Raw genomic sequence first — 27,356 nt, 5'->3', positions numbered from 1 at the left:
AATTGTAACATCATCTGAAGTCAAGATATTAGATAGCTAATTTTATTGTACTTATGTATAGAATTCTATTTAAGATATTAAGAATGTAGATTACATTAGATCTATAAATATATGCTGTCATGTTTCTAATTATAATAAAACCTGTTGACAACTTTGGGGTAATTTCTCATTGGCTAGTAGGGTCAGGTGGGTATTAGAAGATTTAAGTTAATTTCCATTGGATGGGTTGGGTCACATGAATAGTTATTCTGAAATATTAGAATGAGTAAATCTCTTTTGGTATATTGCAACATAGTCATAACAGACTCATGAAGGTATATATAAGAAGAGAACTGAGCAATCAGATTCATTCCTATTTTGGATTCATTCCTATTTTAGATTCTTATTCCATATGTTGAAATCAGTCTGTGGATGTGTCTGATGTGTTTAATTTGAGAAGAGAGACTTTTTTGGGTTATTCTGTGAAGATATAAAGTGCTCATTGGACTATATTATTCTGGGACTACTGTGAATTATTCAAAAGAGTTCTGGACAATGTTGTTTTGACACATCAGGACTACTGGTGGACCAATATAATCATAGATCTAAAATTTATTTTCAGGATTATTTTGGATTCAATTCATAATACTGTAAGTTCCTCTTCAATTTTTATTTTACAACACTGATAATTAAATTGTCAAGTTTTACAAAACTGGTTGGTTTTGCTTGTTTCTACTACTTAGTTTATGACCATAGAGTCGTAATATTACATGTGCTCACTGACTTTAGAATTACACTACTTTGGGGATATTGAGAACTCATTCGAAAACATTCTAGATTGCATCATTGTGGTACATCAGGGCATTCAAGACTATTGGAATTCATGTAATATTATTTGGAATTTAATTCACAATAATGTGTCTTTCAAATTTTCACTTTGTAAATTATTGGAATAAAATGTTAACTTTTCTTAAACTGTTGGTTTCACTTCTTTCTGTTGCTTTAAAACCTAGAGACACAGCAAACAGCAGATCAGGGTCTATGTTTTTCATAGTTGGATATCTGTTGTTGTTGTTGTAGGGTTTAATGCCATTTTTCAGCACACGATAGGCTATACATGGCGGCCAGTATTAATGATGGAAGAAGAACCTGGGAAAACCCCAGAAAGAACCACCGATCCACAAGAATGGCAGTGATCCATAACGGAGAGCACTTTAGACCACTCTGCTACTCTGGACCCCAGTTGGATATTTGTGAAGTCTGGTATATATATTTTCAGTAAAACTAAAAATATTATGCAACAAACATTATTTCCCATTGTTAGACCATATAACATTATTACTGACTTGACATTTTGTATGATCAAGGGCAATATTAAAAGTTTTAACTACTATCACTAGCAAAGTCAACTATTTGTATGGAAATTTGTTTACCATGTGCAATACTAATTCCACAATAATATGTGGGAAACTTTACCTCACACATGGTAGACATCTATTTCCATGGGACCAAGAGACTTGAACAGAAACCTATCTCAATATAAACAGTATTCTATATATAGATTTTATTTGGAACCCTTTATCTTCTTCATGCAGCATGTACAGATATTGGAAGCAAATGCAAAATCTGTGGCCTTGACACTGAAGCAATTTATGCTGAAATCAACGTGCATCATCTATAAACAATGACAAATACATGCAAACTTGAATCATTGAAATTCGCTCACTGAACATAAGTTTAAGACACTGCTTAACCTACAAATTGTGTGGAAACAAATGAACAATTTATCCTGCACAAGAATGCACTTATGGATTAAGTTGATTGCCCTGGAGGGCATGAAAAGGTCCATCCTGAACATGTACTCACTTTATAACCTGGAAAAATGTCCTTCAAATTTAATCATTTTCAACTAATGAAATTATAGTGAACAACACATGAAATCTTCTTACCAGTTAAAAAACAAAAATGAAATATAGCAGAAAATATTTTAAATTGTAGTAAAATATGGATATATCAGTGTTGGTCTTTGATCATCACATCAGTCAGGGTGTACTGTCCCTATGGAGGCACTTGAAGAAGCTAGATAATAACATTTTTAAGGTTAAAACTAATCATTTATTGGCAAAAATTGCAATAGAATGCAGTTTCTTCTATTATTAGCCATAGATCAATTACAAATGTACATAATTCATCCATTTCTAAGTACATGATATGGAAAGAAATTGGTATTCATAAAATGCTCATTAGTTAAAATAAAATCAACTTTGTGTGCAACAAAGATGTTTCATATGGCACTTTCGGAGAAACAGTGCGGTCATTTCTAAACTGAGGGACAACGTTGTCTATATTACTCCCTTGGTCATTTCTAAACTGAGGGACACCATTGTCTATATTACTCCTTTGGTCATTTCAAAACTGAGGGACAACATTGTCTATATTACTTCTTTGGTCATTTCAAAACTGAGGGACAATATTGTCTATATTACTCCTTTGGTCATTTCTAAACTGAGGGACAACATTGTCTATATTACTCCCTTGGTCATTTCTAAACTGAGGGACAACACTGTCTATATTACTCCCTTGGTCATTTCTAAACTGAGGGACAACATTGTCTATATTACTCCCTTCGTCATTTCAAAACTGAGGGACAACATTGTCTATATTACTCCTTTGGTCATTTCAAAACTGAGGGACAACATGGTCTATATTACTGCTTTGGTCATTTCTAAACTGAGGGACAACATTGTCTATATTACTCCCTTGGTCATTTCTAAACTGAGGGACAACATTGTCTATATTACTCCCTTGGTCATTTCTAAACTGAGGGACAACATTGTCTACATTACTCCCCTGGTCTCTGTTGGCATCTTTGCTAGCAAAGGTTCCAATAAGTCAGCCATATTTACTACACATTGCAACCTTGTTTAGAAAAACTGATCCCCAAGAACATGTCATAAGCAATTAGGCAGAAAGATAAACTTATATCGAACCATATGGACAATTAGATTATAAAGTACCCTGCAACTTTTATTGGTGGCTTAAAACTGAAGTATCAGATACCAAAGTGTGCAAAAAAGCTTTGTCATTTCTCTCAGAAAGTATGAACTGACCTCTGCCAGATGACTGACAGGGATCTCAAAAGTTTCCCAGTTATGACCAAGGGGTTAAGTCCTTCGGGTTGCATATATAAATTTGTCTTATCATGACAAGCAAGTGTTTATATGGTTATTGAGTTGGGATTTCAAGTTTTGACCAAGGGGCTAAGTCTTTGGGGTTGCATAGATAAATTTGCCCTTTCATGTCAAGGTATTTCATGTCCAGGTGTTTTTATCTTGTTATAGGACGAGGAATTCAACAGTTTTGAAGTATTGACTCGGCAGATAAGTCACTGGGGTGGGTAGGAATGAGGCCCAAGGTAAATGTCAAATGCATTTATAATTTACATCACTTTTGGAGTAAAGTTCCCATGCTTTAAAATATGATAACATTTTAACTGTGACTCTTCCATGAGGTCCCTGGGGGTGGACCCAGAAATACATTTTCCACTTACACCTTGACACTACAAGGGAATATATAGGGTATACATTAATGCACTCTGGCTGGGCTGTAAAGGAGGCATTTTATGTAAGTATGACCACCATCACCCCATGATCAGGAGTAGAAGAGGGCATGAAAAATGGACAAAGGATAGACAGATGGACTGACAGTGTATCCCTGACACTTCTTTTGAATGTCATACAGACACTGACATTTAAATTAATGAGTGAAGCTAACCCTTACTACACATTTTTTCTTGTGGTTTACAGTCTATGTACCTTTTTAGCTGAAAGAAATTTTTTTGAAATGTTGCAACATGCAAGATTGCAGTACTTCAGATTAAAGCTACTTATGGCAAATATACAGTGAGAGTATGCCATTAGTTGAAAGCAAAAGTGACCCTGCTACAAAAGTGTGTTAGTACTGAGAAATGTACATGATATATGTAGGTTAACTAGCACAGCAATCACACTTAACTGCTACCTATATGGGATGCAAACCCAAAACAGCCTTTATCAAAACCATTCAGAACTGGCATTTACACTCCCTCAACACTTATTACTTTAGAACAGGAAAAAAATCTGTTGTATAGATATGACATCTATTGTATTGATCTGACAACGAAGGTTGTGGGATTCAATGTTTAAGACCTACTGTGGATCTGTTCAAACCATAACAGTATCTGCCACAAGTAGAAGACTGCTCTTGGTTTAAAGCCATTTTTCAGCACAGGTTATACATGGCAGCTAGTATATCTTCGGCAGAGGAAGAAACATCTACACACAGGAAGCTACTGGCAAGCTTTCTATGATACCCATGTTGCTCAAGCCAAGATTCAAAATCAGAGGTTAGATTTGTGAGCGATCTCTAAAGGCAATTGCCTTAGACAATTCAGTCTCCCAAGTACCCCTTGTATGCCAATAATGAACAGTTACAATAATGTTCTGAAGTTTTCTTTAAAGACCGGCACTTCCTTCTAGTGAATGTGTAGTAGAGTCAAAACAATGGTACTGGCAACAAAGTAATAGGTCTCAGGCTTGAAAATATGATGGCTTATACATAAGAAAGACAGTAGATTACTTTCTAAATATATAATGCACTTAAAGTATTTCATTTTCGCATACTAGTAATGGCTATACATTTGTTACATAAGGCAACAGAGTAGCAAGAATATGTTGATTGCTCATAGGAATACAAATCAAGACCAGTACACAGATAAAAACAAAAAGCTGGGCAGCCCTAAGGAGCTTGGACTACAATTTGTCCACTCAATGAAGTTTCAAGGTCTGACAGTCACCTATCCAATCTCCTGGTTTGAGTAAGAGTTAAACGTATGTTACTTTCCAACTTGAATTTTCTTTCCCACTCGGTCAAATAATATAACAGTACTCAGTATCCAAAAAAATTAGGTACTATTGAATTATTACAAATTTGAAAAATATTGTCACAATGATTATTAACAAAATGGGTCTGTCGCACACTGATCATTAACTAAAGAGGTCTGTCGCACACTGATCATTAACTAAATGGGTCTGTCACACTCTGATAGGACAAATGCAACTGTAGATCAGATGAACAGCAGATCTAAACCTCATCAAAATCAGCTTTAATCTAGGTCAATAGTAACACACCTTGTAACAATTCATAGCAAATATCCAATTCAGATTTGTGGTACATCTCAATCTTATTAACAAATCTATATGTAGCAGACATCATATCCATGTTTAATGAAAAGCATATCTGAACCAATTCCTCCTCTGTGCCACTGGGTCCATGGATTTCTTTGAAAAGTAAAATATGAAGACAACAACAGCAATTCGAAGTGAACAGAAACAAGAGGAAAAGGTTTCCAATCAGGAAGTTACACGCAAAATATAGTCTCACATGCTAGAAGTTTAGTGTTATGAACTCTATGACTAAATAAAAGTCTTTGACAAAAAACGAACAGAACATAGTGTACAGACGAAAGATTGTGTAAATGTGAAAAGACATTAGTAAGGACTAGGTACATATAGTTTATGTCAGGGGAGTGTAATGCCTGAATGCCTGGCTTTGAAAAAGTTACATTATGATTTGATTTTGATACATACATCATAGGCTTTGAGAATCCCAAAGCCCATCTCCTCAGATGAAACAGAATCCAAGTCTTCATCGCCATCATCATCCAAATCACTGCCTAACTTTGTTGTTCCACCATATTGTTTATACTTGGTTTTCATGGCAACTGCCTCAAACCCAGATGTTATCCCACTGCCATGGTTACTCAAGGACTAAAAGCAGGATAAACAGAATGCAACTGAAACAGTGGAAATACCATACACTGCTCACCTTACTGGCTGGATCAATCAGCAAAGGCAGTAACATTTTTTCTCACCTGCAGAAGTGTGCAGGGCATATGATTGAGCTGATGCTCACATCATGAATGATTAAAGGGGGGGGGGGAGACATTTGAACAATTTCTTTTCAAGGGGCAGCCCTTTTGAAGATACAGGGACAGTTACATTCTCTCTTTATTACAGAAATCATGTGGAAGATATAAAATGTGTAAATTTACAAAATATAAATTCATAATTTGAAAAACATAGCTGCCCAGGTTTCCATGGTTCAAATAAATCTGAACAAGGTTTACTGTGACAGAGTCAAGGGTCTATTCTAGAAATTAAAATTATCGGGGGTGAGAGGTGGGAATTCCCCCTTTCCATTTGAAAGAAAGGGGGAATTTTCTGAATATAGAACAGATTTAATGAAGAAATATAAGTTGGGCTTGAAAAAAAAAATGCAATTTTCTTTCAATTGGTTGATCTTTATTGTCACAATTTGTTTAGAAATTTGAGTATATCCTGATATTACATGTCCTAGAATAGACCCTGCCAAGGCGTCACTGGATTTGCTTTCACTGGTGAGACAATGTGTTAAGTTAAACATACAGCTTTCTATTTTCTAGACAAGAGCAGGACTTGAATCCAAATCTTTTTGTCCTGAAAAAGTATCCTGATCTGCCATGTGTACACATTTTGGTCATAGATAAAAAGTTCTGTTAAGGCCAGTTTGCAATATAGGCCAACCTTTCAATGAGCAATATGGGCCAACCTTTCAACAAGCAATATGGGCCAACCTTTCAATGAGCAGATATGGACAAGCTTATAGAATGTCATTAGAAACTTAAGAGTGCAGAAATAATTTGCCTCTGCAAAAAAATCAGAGAGCAATCCAATAAATCAGTCCTCAAACATGCACGGGCATGTTGAATGCTTTGAAATATGATTATATGATATTACCTATTCTTAAAATTGAGCAACTTTTCAGACAGGTTTGCACACATAATATGGTTGTTTTTGACACGGAACTCAAGTGTCTATGGCATTTTGAATGAGCAAAGTTACATATTATTGGTTCCTCGAGTTTAATGAAACGGCTGATTTCTGCTGATGTGACATTAATTTGACATGGCAACAGGAGGTAGGGTTGTGTTATTCCGTGTAGGTTTACTATTTGTCAAATAACAGATTTAATACAGAAATATCCTGTACAAATTGCCAAAAGGCCCTTTCAACCAAACATAACAAGAGCCATAAGAAATACTGGCAAATGTCTACAATGTACATATGTTGGAGACAAATCTGTCTGCAAGTATTGCTTGATTTTAAGAATAGGTAATATCAGACCCTCACACAACATACCAATATTAGGTAGGAGACTAATCTATCGGTCTAACCAGGCAAAAGTCCTTCCTAGGGACTGAAACTTTACTAGCTGAACAACTAAACAGGAATCCATAAGAAGCATCTTTCTTCTGTCATTTTAATCTTTATAGCTGATGAGTATTAAATCTGGTCACAAATACATATTCTTGCATTTCATGTTAATATCTTCACAATAGACCTAAGTACAGTACAAAAAAGTGAGAAAAATTGCTCTGGACTTTAGACTTTAAACCTGATATCATTGATTAAACATTTGCTAAACCTCTCTCTGAAAAAGAAAACTATGCTATATTTGGATAAATATATAAATAATATTATTTACAACAAAAATACCCAACTGAACTGACATCAACCAGAATATTTTTCAGATATATCTGCAAACTGGGTTTAATAAAATCTACTAATAATTTAATGTGGCTTAACACCCGGAGTTAAAACCTCTGACCTTAAAACTAATGTCCAAGTACTGACTCAGCTAATTTATTATGATCTAACAAAATATAAAGTTCATTTGTGTACAAGCTGTTGTATACATATGTTCAATAAACATAAAAATGCAAGCAATAACCACTGACTGCAAAGTTGTTTAGATCCAGTTTATGTGGATCTTTCTGCTGCTCAGCTCTATACCATTTTTATTTCCCATTAATTACATATTGCAAGAAATGTTCATGTTGAAACTGCCATGACAATGCTACCATCTGTGGAAGAGTGGTGATAAAAAGATTTTGTGATAGCCACTATGGAGTCAGTCAGAACCATTAACAAATAAAACATGTAGCTACTGCCCAACAGCCAAATGTAAGAATAGCTGGTCAATTAATATGTCAGCAAAGATGCTTTCTAGTGAAATTTCTTTGAATTTTGTTGATTGCATATGCTATGAAATCAGCTTCAAGGTTTCTATACTTTTTGTTATCATCATCTTATGGCACATCAGTATCATTTGTCCACCATAAAAATGTATTTATGCCACAATGCTTTCTCTCAAAGTTGATCAAATTCTGTTCAGTAATTTTTATTTAATAGCCATTTAGAGGTTTATCGTTTTTACTAATGGCAGACAACTGACTGCAGTTCACCATCATTTATTTAACCTTTAAAGCTCCATGTATAGGGATTCTTTTTGTTAAAGTTGGTCAAATTCTGCTGAGCAGTTTTTGATAAAAAGTCATATAAAAGTTTTTCTATGTTTAGTAATGGCAGCATATCTGATGGTGAATCAGCATCATTTATACAAATTTGAAAACCCATCATGCCAGGAAGCTGTCTTTGGTCAAACTATGTTCATCTATTTGTTATATCATTAAAAGATTTGCAATTTTTACCAATGGTGATGGAAGATTGGTATCATGTGCAAAATTTTGCAAGCCCTTCATGTCATGACGTTTTCTGTTAAATTTGGTCAAATTTTCGTGAGTAGTTTGGGAGAGAAGTTGTTTAAAGGTTTTTCAACTTTTTTTTGTAATGGCAGCCATACCTGCATGCATCATTTGTATAAAACTGGAAAACCCAGAATGACAGAACACTTTCTGCCAAAATTTGCTACAATTTGCTGGGTAGGTTTTAAGAAGAAAGTTGCAAATATTGATTGCTGATGGAAATGAGGAATGCAAATGATGACTGATGCAGGGTCATACCATTGTTCTTACTGCATGACTGCTTCCTTTTAAAAAGGAAGCTTGTTCCATGGGGCAGTTAAGCAGCATCCATAGGAATTAGCCCTGTACCGATTTCATAAAGCATGAGCAAAGTTTAAGAAAGATATTTTGTTATAAAAACATGCCAAGAAACCAATAGATGATAAAATCTTCCAAGACACCCAAATCCATGGCAGATATGAGAATAGATGTGAGAGAGAGAGAGAGATTAGTAACAGAATCCATCTAAAAATTATTTTAATTTAGGAAAAGAATTGTGCAAGCTGTCAACTTGACCAAACATCTGAAATATGAGACAACTTTAAGGATCTGTTTTATGTATAAATACCATTTCTTATGTGGATAAAATAGGAGAAAAAGCAATTATGAGTGGAATATTATATGCCCAACCTATCTTTAATAGTCCTATATGTAAATCACTAAATTTCTGGCACATAAACCTTTCTTTTTCGACCCTAAAATTAATAGGCTTCTTCCTTACTCTAAGTGCAAGCCATCCACAAAGTCTGGACCCAGTTTATGATGCAGAACTAATCTGTGTAGAATCTAAGTGCAAGCCATCCACAAAGTCTGGACCCAGTTTATGATGCAGAACTAATCTGTGTAGAATCTAAGTGCAAGCCATCCACAAAGTCTGGACCCAGTTTATGATGCAGAACTGATCTGTGTAGAATCTAAGTGCAAGCCATCCACAAAGTCTGGACCCAGTTCATGATGCAGAACTAATCTGTGTAGAATCTAAGTGCAAGCCATCCACAAAGTCTGGACCCAGTTTATGATGCAGAACTAATCTGTGTAGAATCTAAGTGCAAGCCATCCACAAAGTCTGGACCCAGTTTATGATGCAGAACTGATCTGTGTAGAATCTAAGTGCAAGCCATCCACAAAGTCTGGACCCAGTTCATGATGCAGAACTAATCTGTGTAGAATCTAAGTGCAAGCCATCCACAAAGTCTGGACCCAGTTTATGATGCAGAACTGATCTGTGTAGAATCTAAGTGCAAGCCATCCACAAAGTCTGGACCCAGTTCATGATGCAGAACTGATCTGTGTAGAATCTAAGTGCAAGCCAGCCACAAAGTCTGGACCCAGTTTATGATGCAGAACTGATCTGTGTAGAATCTAAGTGCAAGCCATCCACAAAGTCTGGACCCAGTTTATGATGCAGAACTAATCTGTGTAGAATCTAAGTGCAAGCCAGCCACAAAGTCTGGACCCAGTTTATGATGCAGAACTGATCTGTGTAGAATCTAAGTGCAAGTCTGGACCCAGTTTATGATGCAGAACTAATCTGTGTAGAATCTAAGAAGAAGCCAGCCACAAAGTCTGGACCCAGTTTATGATGCAGAACTAATCTGTGTAGAATCTAAGTGCAAGCCAGCCACAAAGTCTGGACCCAGTTTGTGATGCATAACTGATCTGTGTAGAATCTAAGTGCAAGCCATCCACAAAGTCTGGACCCAGTTTATGATGCAGAACTAATCTGTGTAGAATCTAAGTGCAAGCCATCCACAAAGTCTGGACCCAGTTTGTGATGCAGAACTGATCTGTGTAGAATCTAAGTGCAAGCCAGCCACAAAGTCTGGACCCAGTTTATGATGCAGAACTGATCTGTGTAGAATCTAAGTGCAAGCCATCCACAAAGTCTGGACCCAGTTTATGATGCAGAACTGATCTGTGTAGAATCTAAGTGCAAGCCATCCACAAAGTCTGGACCCAGTTCATGATGCAGAACTGATCTGTGTAGAATCTAAGTGCAAGCCATCCACAAAGTCTGGACCCAGTTTATGATGCAGAACTGATCTGTGTAGAATCTAAGTGCAAGCCATCCACAAAGTCTGGACCCAGTTTGTGATGCATAACTGATCTGTGTAGAATCTAAGTGCAAGCCATCCACAAAGTCTGGACCCAGTTCATGATGCAGAACTGATCTGTGTAGAATCTAAGTGCAAGCCATCCACAAAGTCTGGACCCAGTTTATGATGCAGAACTGATCTGTGTAGAATCTAAGTGCAAGCCATCCACAAAGTCTGGACCCAGTTTGTGATGCATAACTGATCTGTGTAGAATCTAAGTGCAAGCCATCCACAAAGTCTGGACCCAGTTCATGATGCAGAACTGATCTGTGTAGAATCTAAGTGCAAGCCAGCCACAAAGTCTGGACCCAGTTTATGATGCAGAACTGATCTGTGTAGAATCTAAGTGCAAGCCATCCACAAAGTCTGGACCCAGTTTATGATGCAGAACTGATCTGTGTAGAATCTAAGTGCAAGCCATCCACAAAGTCTGGACCCAGTTTATGATGCAGAACTAATCTGTGTAGAATCTAAGTGTTCTTCCTTACCGCAACTGCAAGCTATCCACAAAATTTTGTAACTCTGGTAGCTCAAGTTACCATGCATAAACTGTAGAATCTAAGTGCAAGCCATCCACAAAGTCTGGACCCAGTTCATGATGCAGAACTGATCTGTGTAGAATCTAAGTGCAAGCCAGCCACAAAGTCTGGACCCAGTTTATGATGCAGAACTGATCTGTGTAGAATCTAAGTGCAAGTCTGGACCCAGTTTATGATGCAGAACTAATCTGTGTAGAATCTAAGTGCAAGCCAGCCACAAAGTCTGGACCCAGTTTATGATGCAGAACTGATCTGTGTAGAATCTAAGTGCAAGCCAGCCACAAAGTCTGGACCCAGTTTGTGATGCATAACTGATCTGTGTAGAATCTAAGTGCAAGCCATCCACAAAGTCTGGACCCAGTTTATGATGCAGAACTAATCTGTGTAGAATCTAAGTGCAAGCCATCCACAAAGTCTGGACCCAGTTTGTGATGCATAACTGATCTGTGTAGAATCTAAGTGCAAGCCATCCACAAAGTCTGGACCCAGTTCATGATGCAGAACTGATCTGTGTAGAATCTAAGTGCAAGCCATCCACAAAGTCTGGACCCAGTTTATGATGCAGAACTGATCTGTGTAGAATCTAAGTGCAAGCCATCCACAAAGTCTGGACCCAGTTTGTGATGCATAACTGATCTGTGTAGAATCTAAGTGCAAGCCATCCACAAAGTCTGGACCCAGTTCATGATGCAGAACTGATCTGTGTAGAATCTAAGTGCAAGCCATCCACAAAGTCTGGACCCAGTTTATGATGCAGAACTGATCTGTGTAGAATCTAAGTGCAAGCCATCCACAAAGTCTGGACCCAGTTTATGATGCAGAACTGATCTGTGTAGAATCTAAGTGCAAGCCATCCACAAAGTCTGGATCCAGTTTGTGATGCAGAACTGATCTGTGTAGAATCTAAGTGCAAGCCATCCACAAAGTCTGGACCCAGTTTATGATGCAGAACTAATCTGTGTAGAATCTAAGTGTTCTTCCTTACCGCAACTGCAAGCTATCCACAAAATTTTGTAACTCTGGTAGCTCAAGTTACCATGCATAAACTGTAGTAGCTCAAGTTATCATGCATAAACCATTTTTCTTATTTCGAAGTGACCTTTGACTTTGCACTTTTGAGCTTATTACTATTAATGTTCTTCCTTTGCCCATGTGCAAGCTGTTCACAAAGTTTGGTAGCTGTACATTATACACAACTTATGTTATTATAATTAAAAAAAATTTAACACACAAATGGACAGAAAACATTACAACATAATATGCTCCACCTGATGGATGGATGGACAGACAGAGGATGGATGGATGGATGGACGGACAGATGGAGTATGGATGGATGGATGGAGGATGGATGGATGTACTAACAGTCTACACAGAGTCAGTGGAATGTGCATGCAATTCCACCCCCACCATCATAGTTTTGTGATAAATAATTACAATTAAAGGTTTATTTTTTTATCATTTCACTTTCATAATGTTGACAATATGTTTACGCTAATGGAGATATTGGCATTTATATTTTACACTGTATTATTTCAATCATAATTTTTTTTTTGTATAAAAAAAATATCTACAATCTTGTCTCCTCAATCTGAATCATACCACTGTACATAAAACCAATAGTTAGACAGTATAAACTGTCTTGAAAGTCCACTGCTATGAGAGATCACCTACCTATCCTGAGAGAACAAATTGTCAATGCATGGATTTATTCATTGTATAGTGTTATGACCTGTCATGAGAGATCACCTCTTAAAAAGGTCTTCTCCAAAATGCAACAAACATATTACAGTACAATCCCAGAATAATATGATTTGTTATAACATTAAATTTAAATGTAGCACAGTTATGGCATGGCTACAAAAATTTGCAGTCATTTCACCAATTTCTTAAAGTACTACCAAACTTCAGTGCCAAAATAAACAAACATATCACTTAATAATCATTTGGCAAGATGTGTTGCATTCTTGGAGAAAAAATTATCATTATCATACTGCTTCTTGCTTGTCTTTTAAAAGCCATTATTTGATAATTGGCAATCTAACTATGACTGAATCATCAGCAGCAAAATCCTGGAAGTCTTTTCCTCATTCATCTTCAGTGCAGTAAAATCACTGCTCAATCCAAGACAAACAAGTTTTCTTAGTCATCTGAACATAAACCAAGCCCTTTCAAAAATAAGATGTCTGCCCATACCTTACAAACTGAATCAGGGAGCTTGAAGGAACAAAACTGCACCTCACTAGTCTAAAGAATATATATATCTTTTGCATTGTGCTGGAAGATGAGTATCACGCTGTATTAGAATTCCAGTGTTGTTTGTCTCCAAGAAAGAAATATATAAGCTCTTATTTTTTGAAAGAACAGAGCAATGACTAAATTCCACAAAATCTACTGAGGTTAGAAATATGTGAAATTATATTGATAGAGCACTCACTGAATGCAATAATATAATGAATACTACTTAAAATTTCATGATTTAATTAATTTGTTAATAATTATGATGATTTGGCTTAAGTTCACTATTGCTACCATCTCATCTCCATTTCATTTTTTTAATACATGCATGTAATACGCTTCATGTTTCATGTATAATGTTCATAAGACACTACTAAGAAAAACATTTTGAATACTGCTTATATATATTGATGGCACATTTGGTGTCTTCTCCCAAAAGAGTTTGTATTTAAGCGCATGCTACCATCAATTTTGCAACAAATGTATATGTATATATTTGATGATAGTCAATCGGCTAAATACAAATAAAGCTCATCAAACACTGCAGTGTTTATCACTCAAATTTATAAACAAATAAATGTATTTAAGGAAAAACAATATATCTTCAAAGAATGCTCAGTCAACCATCATACACACAACCATGCACCAAACACTGCCATTGCTGAAATAAGTTTATCACCTGAATTGGCAGAAGCAATTTGGTCTTTGTCACATACATCATTTACATATACCTTCTCACCCTTCCGCCAACATCTGCTTCAGGTCACTCAGATAACAGATATTCACGGGCCACTTGTCACCATAACACTAAAGTTACAAGTACACATGTACTGTTGTTGAACATTGGAACATAACCATTTAAGTTGCAGGGGTGGAAGGATTTGCTATTATAATCAAACATACTACTAGTCTCTCTATCTACTCTGCAGCTGTGCAAAGTTAACGAGCATGGTACTGAATTCATTCATTTTTTAATGTCTCATAGAGAATGAATCAGCTCCTTTTTGTTAAGACCACTCCTTACTTATGAAACTGAATGGTTTACTCCCAAACTTGGTTGAGGCGTATTTTTACCTGTTGAATTGACCTTCTAATGTACATTATAAAATTGATACCCATTCCCATGTATAAAATTCTAGTTTATATATTTTTAAGGCTTATTAACAAGCTTCTTTTTTGAGGTCCAGAATACATCCGATCTGATTAAAATTGCATCTCCACTGTCCTGGGTGAAGATTTGACAGCGAACGCTTAGGGGTCATGTTCTGGTGAACTTTGCATTAATCAATGGAAATGCAGCTTTCAGAAATTTGAAAGTGAATCAGATCAATAGGCACACACTGTTGCTCTTCAGCTATACTATGCAGTCTCCTAACGCGATGATATAAGACTTCATCTTACTGGCTGATAAAATTAGTGATTATGGTAATAACATGTCACCATAACATTACCCCTAAGCGGTCACTGTCAGAACTTCATGTAGGACAGTGGAGATCATATTTGAATCAGATTGATAATACATCAAGTAGACACTAATTTTTACAAAAATAGTGTTTCTTAAGCTAGCGTCAGTGTATCAGGGAAAAATTTAGTATCCAGGTTAGAATGGAATCTAGCAAACAAATTCTACAAATTATGTTTCTTTGTGAACATTTTTGATGGAATCACTGCCAAACAGATCAGCTGGTAAGTACATGTAATCTATCTATTCAAACGATTTATTTACCAATGTTCTTACACTGGGTTCTCTGTCAAAAATAAATGTTAAATATTCAATCAGTTTTTAATGTGATCAATTTAAGCTGGTAACTATGTCACTGAAGGCCATAGTTTCACACACACACTGCTTTTTGCCTAGTAGCTAAGCGGATAGAAATAAAAATGCTTCTTCATCTAAGTAATTTGTATGGATACTGCACAACAGTATTATATCATACAACAGCATGTCGTGGAGCTCAACCATCATAATACAGCTGGGTTTCAATGCGCTCACAAATTTAGCTAATAATATTCAATGACTGCTGTAGAAAAAAGCCAAGTTCAATTATAAACATCAATGCAAACCATTTGTTTCTGATAAATCAAGTTGTATGTGATCATCATCAAATCAAACTGCTTACATATCTAATCCTGTTACCTGACCTAAGTGCTTACATTGCAAAAGATAAGTTGAACCATATGTTGCTTGATGGTTCAAATCATACACTGGAACAGTGTAAAATCTGAAGTTGAACTAAATGTCCAGTGCTGACTCAAAATCATGTATCCCTATATATATATATATATATATATATATATATATATATATATATATATATATATGGAAAAGGACCTAATATTTTTTAAGATATAGTATTAATGTGTACTTTAAGCATCAGAATTAACATGATAAATCAATACCTGAAATTCATCTCAAAGTAGCCTAATATTTAAAATAAACATCCACAACACAAGCAAGAAACATCAAAAACATTGTTACAAATAATAAATCACAAATTCAATAATAAGAAGAAGAAGAAGAATAGTAGTAGTAGTAGTATTACAAAATAATAATTATTATTATTTTATTTTTATATTTGCAACAGTGATTTATTATTTTCAGTACAAGTTTGTACTTTGGTTCTCTCACTCATGCCATATCTGCTTGGAGGGAAAAGTGACATCTTTCTACTTCTGTGAGGTTTGGTGTACTCTGATTTTCATGATCAGATCTTGCATTAGTGACACTTTGAAATTGTTGGTGGTTTCCATGAATCAATATATTCAAAATGTTCTTACACATTTACATGAACCTGTTTTAATCTGTAATTTAGAAAATATGAGGGAGGTGAATAAATATCTTACCAGAGCAGCTAATGCATGGTCTGCAGTGTTTCCACCAGAAACACCTCCAACTACTCCTGAGGGAGTGTGGGCTGGAGTTTTGGCTGGGTACCGTGGATCCTCCCATGTAGTCTGTTTGCTATTGTGGTTGATGAAAAAACTGGAAGTAAAGATGCAAAATAAATTTAAATATCAATTCACATACAGGTGTATTTATGATAAAAGTTACATCCATCAGACAGCCAAGTACAATAGTTTTATTACATGTTCTTTTCACAGTAATCCTGGTTTGGCTGTGACAAAAACTGTCAGGTTTAAAATCTCAAAACATAGACTTAAATTTACCTTATAAAATGCTGACATAATACAGTCTTTAAGATAGGACAAAAATACATTTTCTTTACAAATTTTAACACAATGTAGATGCAAAAACAGCTTGCCTTATACTGTACATTTAAACCTGCAATGTTCATGATGATAAAGACCAATTTAGAACAATTGCCACAAGGAACCAATTACAGTATGATTAAATCCTGACCCCTTTGGTTATTATTTTAACTATGAGAAGAAAAGTTCACACTTAATTTAAGGTACACTTTGTCTCTGCAACAAACAAAAAAAAGCTGCAAAAATAATCAAGAACAAATAGTCATTACTTTTGCAAGGGTATGTTTTTTCAGAGAATCAGTTTCTAGAAACCCTAAATAATATTTTTCAATGGGTAAAATAGGAAAGCAGAGGGTCAAGGAGACAAAGAAACAAGTCAGAGATCATGATCAGGAAGTCAATCAAAATGTACTGGAATAAAAATATTGCTTCATACAATCTGTTGTGAATACTTAATTTATATTCTATGCTTGACTTTTGTCTGTGATTGAAGGTTGTGGTTTGCCGAGCTGACTTTTGTCACATTTTTTAAAGTTATTTGTTCAAATATATGTAAAGGTCTAACCTATTTTACATCTTTTGAAGGTTCAGGAGGTGAACTTATTTACAATCTGGTGGAATTTTCCATTGGAAATGTGGGTTTTCCAGAGCACTTTATTGTGACATATGTCAAGAGAAATATGTATATAAAAGATTTGGTAAACAATTATTCATTCTTATTTAATATCAGTCTTTGGGAATCTATTATCAGTGTTTATGGTTGTGTTCATATATAATTTGAGAGGAATTACTTTTTTTAATCATTCATTGGAATTACAAAGTGCTCATTTACTTTTTGGACTAAAATACAACCTACAACCTTAGAATTATTGAGAACTCATTCAAAAACATCCTGGATTGTATCACTGTGGTACATCGGGACTTTCATGACAGTTGGACTTCATTTGGAACATTCTATGCTTTTGGACTTGTGATAGGACATTCAGGATTATTTGGAATTAAATTCACAATACTGTCATTTGAATTTCCACTTTGTATTCTAGGTTACTAAGTTATTTGTTGAATTTTACTTAAATTGCTGGTTCATTTCTTTCCTGTTAAACAGATAAAGACCAGTCATTACCAAATAAAAATAAAAACATTCATGACAAATTGTTAATATTTCATGCAATATTGCTAGCATATATACTCACTTATAAATAGAGTCAAAATGCAAACAACGAATATCCTTATCTATTGTTGCATAATGCAACTGCCAATCAGAATCTATGTTGCTTGTTTAACTGATTACCCCATATAAACTGCAGAGACCCAGATCTGCCGGCACATTATGCGATAGTAGATCAGGATCTGTACAGTCTGCACTTGGACTTGTTTTCTAAGTAAATATATGTACTGAATCCAAACTCATTATTTGTTGCACCAAAATAGACATTCCCTGTTGAAACCCATGATCCTTTTTTTTTAAGTCTAGTTCTGTCATCATCAATGTCTATCATTTTCTTCCCTTGCATAGTTATTTGCAAACTGGATACAATTATTCTTTTGTTTAATGCTACTTTGTCCATGTGTTGTTTTCTTCTGAAACAGAGCCTTGTATATATATATATATATATATATATATATATATATATATATATATATATATATATATATATATATATAATACAACCACTACAGTACACTATACTAGCTGCTAGCAATGATTTTCCATGATTAGATGTTAGAATCGGTTTACAAAAGCAGAATACTCAGATAATCTGATCACTTGGGGCAATTTTCAGCAATCATTAGGACCAACAGACAATAGCTTATCTCTGCAATTCACTAAGATTATCATAATCAGCAACATCAATCAAAAGACAAGTGCATATTTTCTTTACCTTTTTCTAACATATGCAGACTGGTTCAGATAGACTGGTAGGTGGATACTAAGTAAAGCAACAGGCAGTTCTCTGTCACATTTTGCTGCTATCTGATACTACTGGGCATGACTAAGTACCAAACAGGCTGCTGTGGAGTCCAACACCCATGGGACTGATAGGTGATCAATTCGGAGTGAGTTTTCAGATAAACAGGGAGCATTTGGAAAGACCTGATGCAAATGATTGATAATGAGGGATTCATCTAGCGCTAATATTATAAAAACAATTTTATTCATCGAGCTATCCAAATATATTTTGAGGTTATATCCAACTTTCCACCTAGGAACTAGGTTAGTCCAAATAATCAAATTTCGATAGTTGCAATGTGTTCAAAAACCAGAGTGTACTATCCTGCATTAAATCCAATGCTGCACAATTGTACTTGGCCACAGAAAGTAATACCAGAAATAATACTAACCATTTGGTGGAGAACAACCGATTGCCATGTTGGTCAAGATAATCAGTAATCTGAGTAAATATATCAAGTTGCTCACCGCCACTTTCTTTTCTTCCATCATTACTGGTAATGTTGGAAAACAACCGTAGTGCAACAGATTCTAAGTAAGATGGTCTAATCCATAGAAATTCACAAAACCAAATGTTTAGGAATGACCGTTAGACAAAGATGGCAAGTTTGATCCCAATTCTGTGGATAAATTGCATCAAGTCTGGTTCCAATAGAACCCAGTGCTGTTTAGGACCAACATCATTCAAGATTCAGTAATATTCAGATGATTTGGCATATACAACTGTTTGCACGTAATGGCAGCAATGGGGCTTTAAATAATCAAGTTCACAACATTTTCATTGTAGCTTTGTGGGGAGTGGGTCAATAAATACCAAAATAGGCAAACAGACTAATCTGAGACCTTTATTACCATTCATGAATATTAAAATCCTATTAAATTACATTCTGTGAATAAATCATTATGCAGATTTGGTTTTGTGTTTCAGTTCCACTATCTAACATCAAGTTCCTGTGGTCTGCCAACCCTCCTTTATTAGGGATTGACCATTTCAAGGGTTAAAAGAAGAAAATTCCAAGCTCCCAAACTCAATCTATTCAGAAAATTATAAATGGCTGTCAGTTACAGTTCTACAGTCCAACAGTTCTATGGTATAAAAGACATGTTTTGAAGGTTCACTGATTTAAAGGGTCATCAGTCTAAAATAGGGGTTCAATGACTCTGAGATTCAATGCTCCGAAGGTACATTAGTCCGATGGTTCACTGGTCCAAGAGAAGGGGTCAGTAGATCCAAAGGTTGAGTGATCCAAACGAGGTTAGTTGAAAGGTTCAATGGTCCAAAAAGTAGGGTTCAATAATTCAAAGGTGCTTTGGTTGCTTGACTGTGGATTTTACAGTGCACCAGCACTGTAAGGTAATATAGCGGTACAAAAAATGCTATAAAATAACAATTTAAGTATCAAAAAGATTTATTCCACCAAACAGTACAAGTACAAAAATATGAGATGATGAGGATAAGATATGAAGGTTCCCGATCAACGGGGGATGCAAATGGTGCATGTTAAAGGTAATTAGATAAAAGATAATTAGGGTGATTAACAGTACACATGTTGGACAAAAATTCTCAGTGGAAATATGGTTGCATACAAGCTATATTTTTGAATAAATTTTAACTTCCTTCAAGAAATTTAAAATACAAGACAAATTTACTGTATCAAAACATTCCTTCATGTGCTGAACATCGTAGTAATGATCACATATAGGTTGGAGAAAAGGACATTAAACTGTTTCACGGCAAAGAATTCATTGCAAGAATCTCATTCCAGTGGGTCTTCGCCCTTTAATATATTGGAGTGGGTTAAATAAATATGACCAATTCTAATTCTTTTAATTACTACCTTGTCGTTATGGATGGTTCTCTTGGAAGAGGCCATTTGCTGAGGTAGAGCTTGTTACTGATAGCATCATTCCAAGATGCCTGCCACTTGCTAAATAAGCAGGTATCATGGAATACCCATCTCTTGTTCATATATATATATCAGAGAGGGTGGAGCCTACTGATGCTCTGAATTCCCTATCTGAATGAAAGTTCAATATATGTATGTGTGATTTGGATTTTTAATGTAGCTTTAACAATTTTCCAGTCACACTGCTACAATGTCTGCAGTGTGGCAATTTATAGTGATGTCTAGTACTGGGTCATCATACCATAGATATGTAGCATGATGTCCCACCCAATCACATTATCCTGACACCAGGCCGACCAGTCCTAACACTAACCTCTTAATACTGAGAATCTAGTGAGGCAGCTGTTAGTACCATTTTTATGTCTCTGGAATGGCTCAGCTGGGGTTCGAACCCATGACCTCCTGCATCTAAGGCAGATGCTCTAACCACTTAGGCCACAAGAGTGGGTAGACAGCCTTTTAAACCCAGATCATGCAGGTCAGTCATTATTCCATATTTGCCTGTTGTATCATAGGCTTTTTCAAAATCAAAGAAAACAGCTACCAAAGTATTCTCATACCATCCTGTTTGTTTGTAACCTCCCCTCCCACCAACCAACTTTAAAAACAAAATGCTCAAAAATGAATCATTTCATTCACTGATTTGTAAGTTCTAACCTGATTGTCACCACAGGGTCCCAAACACTGGCAACTTGTTTCCATTTCCAATCAAAAGGAGTTACTTTTAGCAACATGGTCACGATATTTGCTGGGCCAGTTTATGTTTGCAAGCAACAGATGTGATGAAGTTTTCTCTCTTTGAAAATCTAAATAAATCTGTATATTTTGGATTTATATCTCCTTGAAAACGTCCATGCAAGAGTTCCTACTATTTATTTGTTCAATTTATTTTAGAAATATTAAAACCAGACATTACAAATACTGGATGCAAGCAACACAGATTTTACTGAAATAAACTATTCTAGACACCATAAATGGACAGTGAGAGCAGCCTGTTTGCTTATTTACATCATGAGTTTCTGTTTACATTGAAACCCCAATAATTCAAGTGTTAAGGACCCCTTGGCAACAATCAGATTAGAAATTATAAAACAATTAATGAAATGACGTTTTCTGCATTTTGTATATGAGTAGTTCTCCAGAACTGGTGACTGCCATGATGGACTGATGTCAAAAATTGATATTATAATGTTGTTGCATTTATGTTTATTAGAGGGCCCAATGCACATAGACTTTCATGAAGAAATAGAAAATCAGTGAGTGAATTCGTTTTCACATAGTTTCAACTTGAAGAAAATGGGTGTTAGGGTGTCACGTGTATTACAGTGTGACATAAAGTACCTTGAACTTACAAAGCAAGACCACAGTTTAAGACCTTTGTTATAAATTCAAATAGTACATATAGAAAGGAAGATATGAAAGCAAAATTGTCAATATCTATGTTGAACATTTCATACGATCATCATCAAAAAATTGTCACACTGTAACACACAGGACATTCGTGTTCAGCCTTTACAATGGAGCCTTATTTAGAGGAAAAGATGATACTATTACTCTTGTAATTTATTGTGTGTGTGACTCATATTCTGAATATATATGTGAATGATATGAAGTTTTCCCATGTTTAGCCACATTCAATATGGCGGATGGCGTCACAGTGTTACATGTGACATTCAGACTAAATGAAGGTGACAAAAAAGCACATAACAACTTTGTAATTTCAAATGTATTTATTGATGCATTTTGTTTCAAAAATTGGTTGGGAGACATAAACCAACAGGAGGGTATGCAAATACTATAAATGTTCTTTCTTGAAAAAAGCATCATGAATTAATGTTTAAAGTCTAACCGGATGATTGTTGGTACTACAGCCATATCGGAAATCACTTTGGAAAGGAGATATGAAACTATAAGTCTCCAAATACCAAACAGGCCTTGCATCATTTGTTCCATTGTTTTACAGACACACCTTGTCCAAAAAATGCAATGGTGGTTGATAGGATATGTTATCCTTAACTGGTTCGGAAACACGTATTACCACAGTCTCTATTCAAGTATTTGGTACATTACCAGTGGTCCATAAATCACTTAAAATTTTCAAAATGGTGTTTAATGAAGGTTCCGGTAGGTGTTTCAAAAACTGGTCATGTATTTTGTCAGGCAGATATATCATGGATCTTATTTAACGTATCAATAAGTTCCAAAACTGAAAACGGATGATTTATAACTTTAGGAACTGTCTGATGTGAATGTTAAACACTTTCTTCTGTTTACTTTTCAGCTTTCAAAAATCTGCTGAATAACAAGGTCATGAATTTTTATAACAATCGGCATTTGCTATTTGGCTCAAAAATTAAAATGTTACCAATCCAAATGTTCGCTGTTCGAGCCAATGAACCTTCTAACCATAGATCCTTCAGGCTTTTGAATTCTTCAACCTTTCCTTTAAAGTTATGAAACCGTCGCATCGGATGAATCTCCGAACTACTATGCTGTACCCTATATTCTTCAAACTTGCGAACCTTCAGAAACGAATCATTTGACTAATATGTTCGGAATATTGAACTCTTGTACAAATATAGTTCGGACATAATGAATCTTCGGACAATTTAACCTTCACGGATTCAGAATATCCATCAGTTACGATGTCCCAAAGGAGTCTAACGTTTATTAATCAATGACGATGAAATCTCTAGCAACACGAAACCACATAATCCGCTCAATTCGACTTTTGGGTGGGGAGAGATGGGTCACGCTTGCACTCCTTGTATTAATTTATGGTACCGATTAGGCGATTTCTTGTTGCCAGAGATTTCATCCTACTTGACTGATATTATCAGTGATAAAACGTCAGACTCCTGTGGATGTCCATGGTCGGTCACGTAGTCGCAATTTCGATCCATTTCAAGCAAACATATTCCCACTGTAATAATATTGTTGCCAATAAAAATAATTTATACAATACAATTTTGTTAATGAATCATACTATGCACGTTGATTAGGTTCCCATCGCCCCTCCCATCCAGGAGGAAGTGGTGGTATCCACACATTGCTTGCAGCCATCTTTGATAATTATTGTTGACTGCAAGTTCTTCCTTACAGTTGAAACAGGAGACACAAGTTTCCTATGTTATGTAAAGCCACATTTTGTGTCAGTCCCTGTAGCGCAGTGGATAGCGCGCTGGACTTCTAATCCAGAGGTCGCGGGTTCGAATCCCGCCAGGGATGAGAAGACAATTTTTTTTTTTTCACTCAGCCTTAAATTGAATGTGTCTAATACATGTGTCTGATGTTTGGACCAATACATCAACAGTTGTCAAGAAAAAAAAAATAATATAAAATTCATAGATTACACGTTCAGAGTATTTATGCTTTTCCACAGCTTAAAGATTCTGTCAACATATTACATTCATTTTTTTTATAAATAATAATAATAAATAATAACAAGTTCCTTTGGAAAAATTCCTTTGACATTTTACATCATAACTTTTTTGTTGATACCATTATCAAAACAAACAGTTAATCTGTATCCCACATTGTACTATTGTGCTGTTGTTTAACACTATATTTTGTTGTTTTTAAAATAAATGCTTACTGGGTGTGATAGTGTATTATATTAAAAAATAATTTCTAATAGTTGCAAGCTTTTAAGTTTTATATGAGTAAGTCTAGTATGGCACATAACAATATTAAGATACTTGCAAAGTTCAAATGTACGATCTTAAATGTATCGAAAATTTTGTAAAATTAAAATATCGTTGATTTATATACAGGTATGTTACTCTAAATTACCACCGAGACCCTAAAACAAAAATACTCGCAGTGAATGGAGAACAAGGATCTCTCCACACATACCTTAATTAGTCCTTAGGTATTGCTGACGACAAATATTATGGAAAAGAGAGAATTATCGAAGACACCCTCTCTCTCTGTCACACACACACACACACACACACACACACACACAAAATCATTTTTTGCATCCAAGCTTAAACGGTCTAATATAAACAGAAAAATACTCTTTGTCATTCGTGACCATTGCTCATGATATTAGTAGTCTGCAGCAAGTGGGAGATGTGGGAGTCTGCAGCAAGTGGGAGATGTAGGAGCCTGCAGCAAGTGGGAGATGTGGGAGTCTGCAGCAAGTGGGAGATGTGGGAGTCTGCAGCAAGTGGGAGATGTAGCTGCCTTTGCAGGGCAGTCATTAAAAATGCCTTTAAACAAGTGTCGATCAAAGAATCACTTTGGATTTTCATGGGGCCAAGTGGAACAACAAATATTATTTTCTCTATCGACTGTTCCAAAAATAAAAGCTTGCTTTTCGAAAGCCGTGACTTGGATTCTACAGGGCAATAATGATACGGAGATTGTCTTGCATTTGTTGGATGGTTTCTTCAAAACATACCCACCTAAAACTCTGCCCGAGAGATCGATGACAATTTTGGCTTAGGTGTTCCAATAAGCTGGGAGTTTTGTTATGCCCTGCTAAGACCGTGTGTCCTACTACCATTCCGGAGCACCTGGGTATATCATCGGACACTACCTGGGTATATCATCGGACACCATCCAGATGGATGATAGTCTTCCTTTAAAAAAGGTGACGCATAGGAGATATTTTACAGTCACTTTACCTTTATATAAAAATCTTGCATTAGAAATTAACTGTTTAGCCTTTGGGGATATGTAAACTTTGAGGATATGTAAACTTTGATTGTAGAGCAATTTATCCTGCAAGAGCATTTGCCTATTACTCGATGGATTTATCTACTACTGTCTATGCATGTGTTGGATTAAATTTTTTCGGCTTTTTGCGCCATGGTGAGTTTACCGTCAAATCCCATGTGACCTCCACATGTAAGTGGATGCGGTTAGTAGACATGACATTTCCAGGCGGCAAATTAATGTCCGCGCCTTTCTTGTCGTCTTCCAAAACATTTATTTTTCGATCTGGAGTACACATCACAGTTTCTTGTATGGAACATTAACTACAACTTGGGGGTGGGGGTGGGGGGTGGGGAGGAGTGAGGACAGCTGCTAGTGTCCTTCTCTCCAGTGATCCACTCCTTATGGATTTTTCAGGATGACCCTTCAGGAGGGATGTGTATTTGTCATATCTTACATGACTACTAAGTCGCCTCAGATATGAGCAATAAAGATATCCTGGACATTCATTCCATAAAGGAGCAGTCACTGCTTTAGCTGCTGCTGGTGTTCAAGATCACTTGATTTATACTCTGGGAAAATGGTCTTCGTACCGTAACATGCTACACATTGAGATGGAACTATCCATTATCTAAAATCACTTACGTGTTTATAAAACTGAAAATTGGCTGTAATATATTTTTCAGTAGTGGGTTTATTCCTGCAGTACTGGACATCGTAACGTTATGCTTTTTACATTGGGATTGTTTGTTTTGGTATTGTTGTTTTGTTTATGTGTTGTTTGGGGACTTTTTTGTTGGTTTATTGATTGTTGTTTTTCTTAGAAGAGGAAGGGATGTTGCTCATGCATGGATGTATATTCTTTCTGCCATGAATGCATTAATGGTTGAAGCCCATCCTCACTTCCTCGTGCTTAATTAGTTCATTAAATACTTATTTTGATAAGTTTATCCCTGCACCACTTACCAGGCCATGTCATGTTAAAGACTATTTAATATTTTTCTACTACTCCAAAAAGTAGTTCTCCGCCCTTTTTTTTTTTTTCAAGCAGCCATACTATACCAATTATTCTGATGTTGGGTGATCCCAAGTTCTTTACTGGGGTTACCCCATCATAATCCCTACCTAAGAACTGGTCTGCCCCACGAAGCTGCCTAAGGCGGGTTTATCCTAGGCCGATAAATCAGCCCCTCACCCGTGACAATAGAGATTTTCTGTTTAGGATCGTCCATCACTATCAACATAGATTTAGTGGGTTGATTCATCGGACTAGGTTTATCCCAGCCTTACGATTGTCCTTATTCTAATAGTATACTGGCCTTTGGGTAATCCGGAGGTCTGTATTGAGGTGATCCCAGCCCAGTCCCGGCCCTATATATGGGCTGATCACAGATGCTGAAGAGTAAGAATGATCCCGATCATGAAGTGATCGAAAACCAAGGTGAAATCAAGGCATGTTGTGGTTAATAAGTTAGTATGTGAAAGAATATCCGACTTGGTGTGAAAAAGATGACAAACGAATGTGATATTTTGGAATAAATAGCAAGCGAGACGCCGTATCAATCTCGTGCTTTCCGCCCACTTGGAACAAAACATTCATGTAGTTTTGTCTAGATATTTGCTTCAAAGTAAGGTCCTAACAGCTACAAGGGCTGTTTGTCAGAGATATATTTATGTGACTTTGAGAGATTTAAGAATCACTTTAAACCTGTTTGGGGCGCTAGCGATCTAGGTGTGGTATAAAATTGGTGGCTCGGCCGCTCCGTCATATCTGACTACATTGTAGCAAAACCTGAATGGGACTTGTACGGCTAATTGCGTTTCATTTGTTTTATTATCGGAAATCGAACATTCTACAGGAACGTTCAAACATTCGAGGTCCGTAATTATATAGGGTACCTTCACTTTCCATTGCACCACTGTAAACTTCAAACTGTCTTTGCCAGGTTCTGGCATTCATGTCCGCTATGGTTTCTCACGGATTCCACAGCAATAACAGCATGGTCCGTAAGCAATTGTTGTGTGCTAAACACATGTATGCAACGTCTGCATGGAAACTTTACCTTTGTACTTGCTGTGTCAGTATACCATTGGTGGAGAACATTTTATCGACAC

General features: G+C 36.0%; 1 protein-coding gene and 1 non-coding gene across 7 annotated transcripts in view; one reads left to right on the top strand and one right to left on the bottom strand.

The window, feature by feature from the left end:
* LOC149780025 (uncharacterized) overlaps nt 1–23,693 on the bottom strand; it is an 86,352-nt gene extending 62,659 nt beyond the window's left edge. For 4 of the 6 annotated variants that reach the window (XM_089936773.1, XM_089936775.1, XM_089936774.1 and 1 more), the window contains exons 1-3: nt 23,566–23,693; nt 16,356–16,494; nt 5,607–5,786 (exon numbers count right to left, since the gene is read on the bottom strand). In XM_089936773.1, coding sequence (XP_089792899.1) covers nt 5,607–5,786; nt 16,356–16,494; nt 23,566–23,642 — 396 coding nt within the window. In that variant the 5' untranslated portion in view covers nt 23,643–23,693. The remainder of the gene's footprint in view (nt 1–5,606; nt 5,787–16,355; nt 16,495–23,565) is intronic. The other 2 variants (XM_089936777.1, XM_089936778.1) reach the window with 1 other exon arrangement.
* A 41-nt stretch (nt 23,694–23,734) lies between these two features.
* On the top strand, nt 23,735–23,807 carry Trnar-ucu (transfer RNA arginine (anticodon UCU)). The gene has a single exon. It is a non-coding gene; the product is annotated as a tRNA-Arg (tRNA).
* Nucleotides 23,808–27,356: the final 3,549 nt, after the last annotated feature.

This window comes from Sinohyriopsis cumingii, chromosome 16 (assembly GCF_028554795.1).
Source record: "Sinohyriopsis cumingii isolate HCF-2022 chromosome 16, ASM2855479v2, whole genome shotgun sequence".
In the NCBI taxonomy this organism is placed as follows: Eukaryota; Metazoa; Mollusca; class Bivalvia; order Unionida; family Unionidae; genus Sinohyriopsis; species Sinohyriopsis cumingii.
This window is presented reverse-complemented; position numbering and strand designations above follow the sequence as displayed.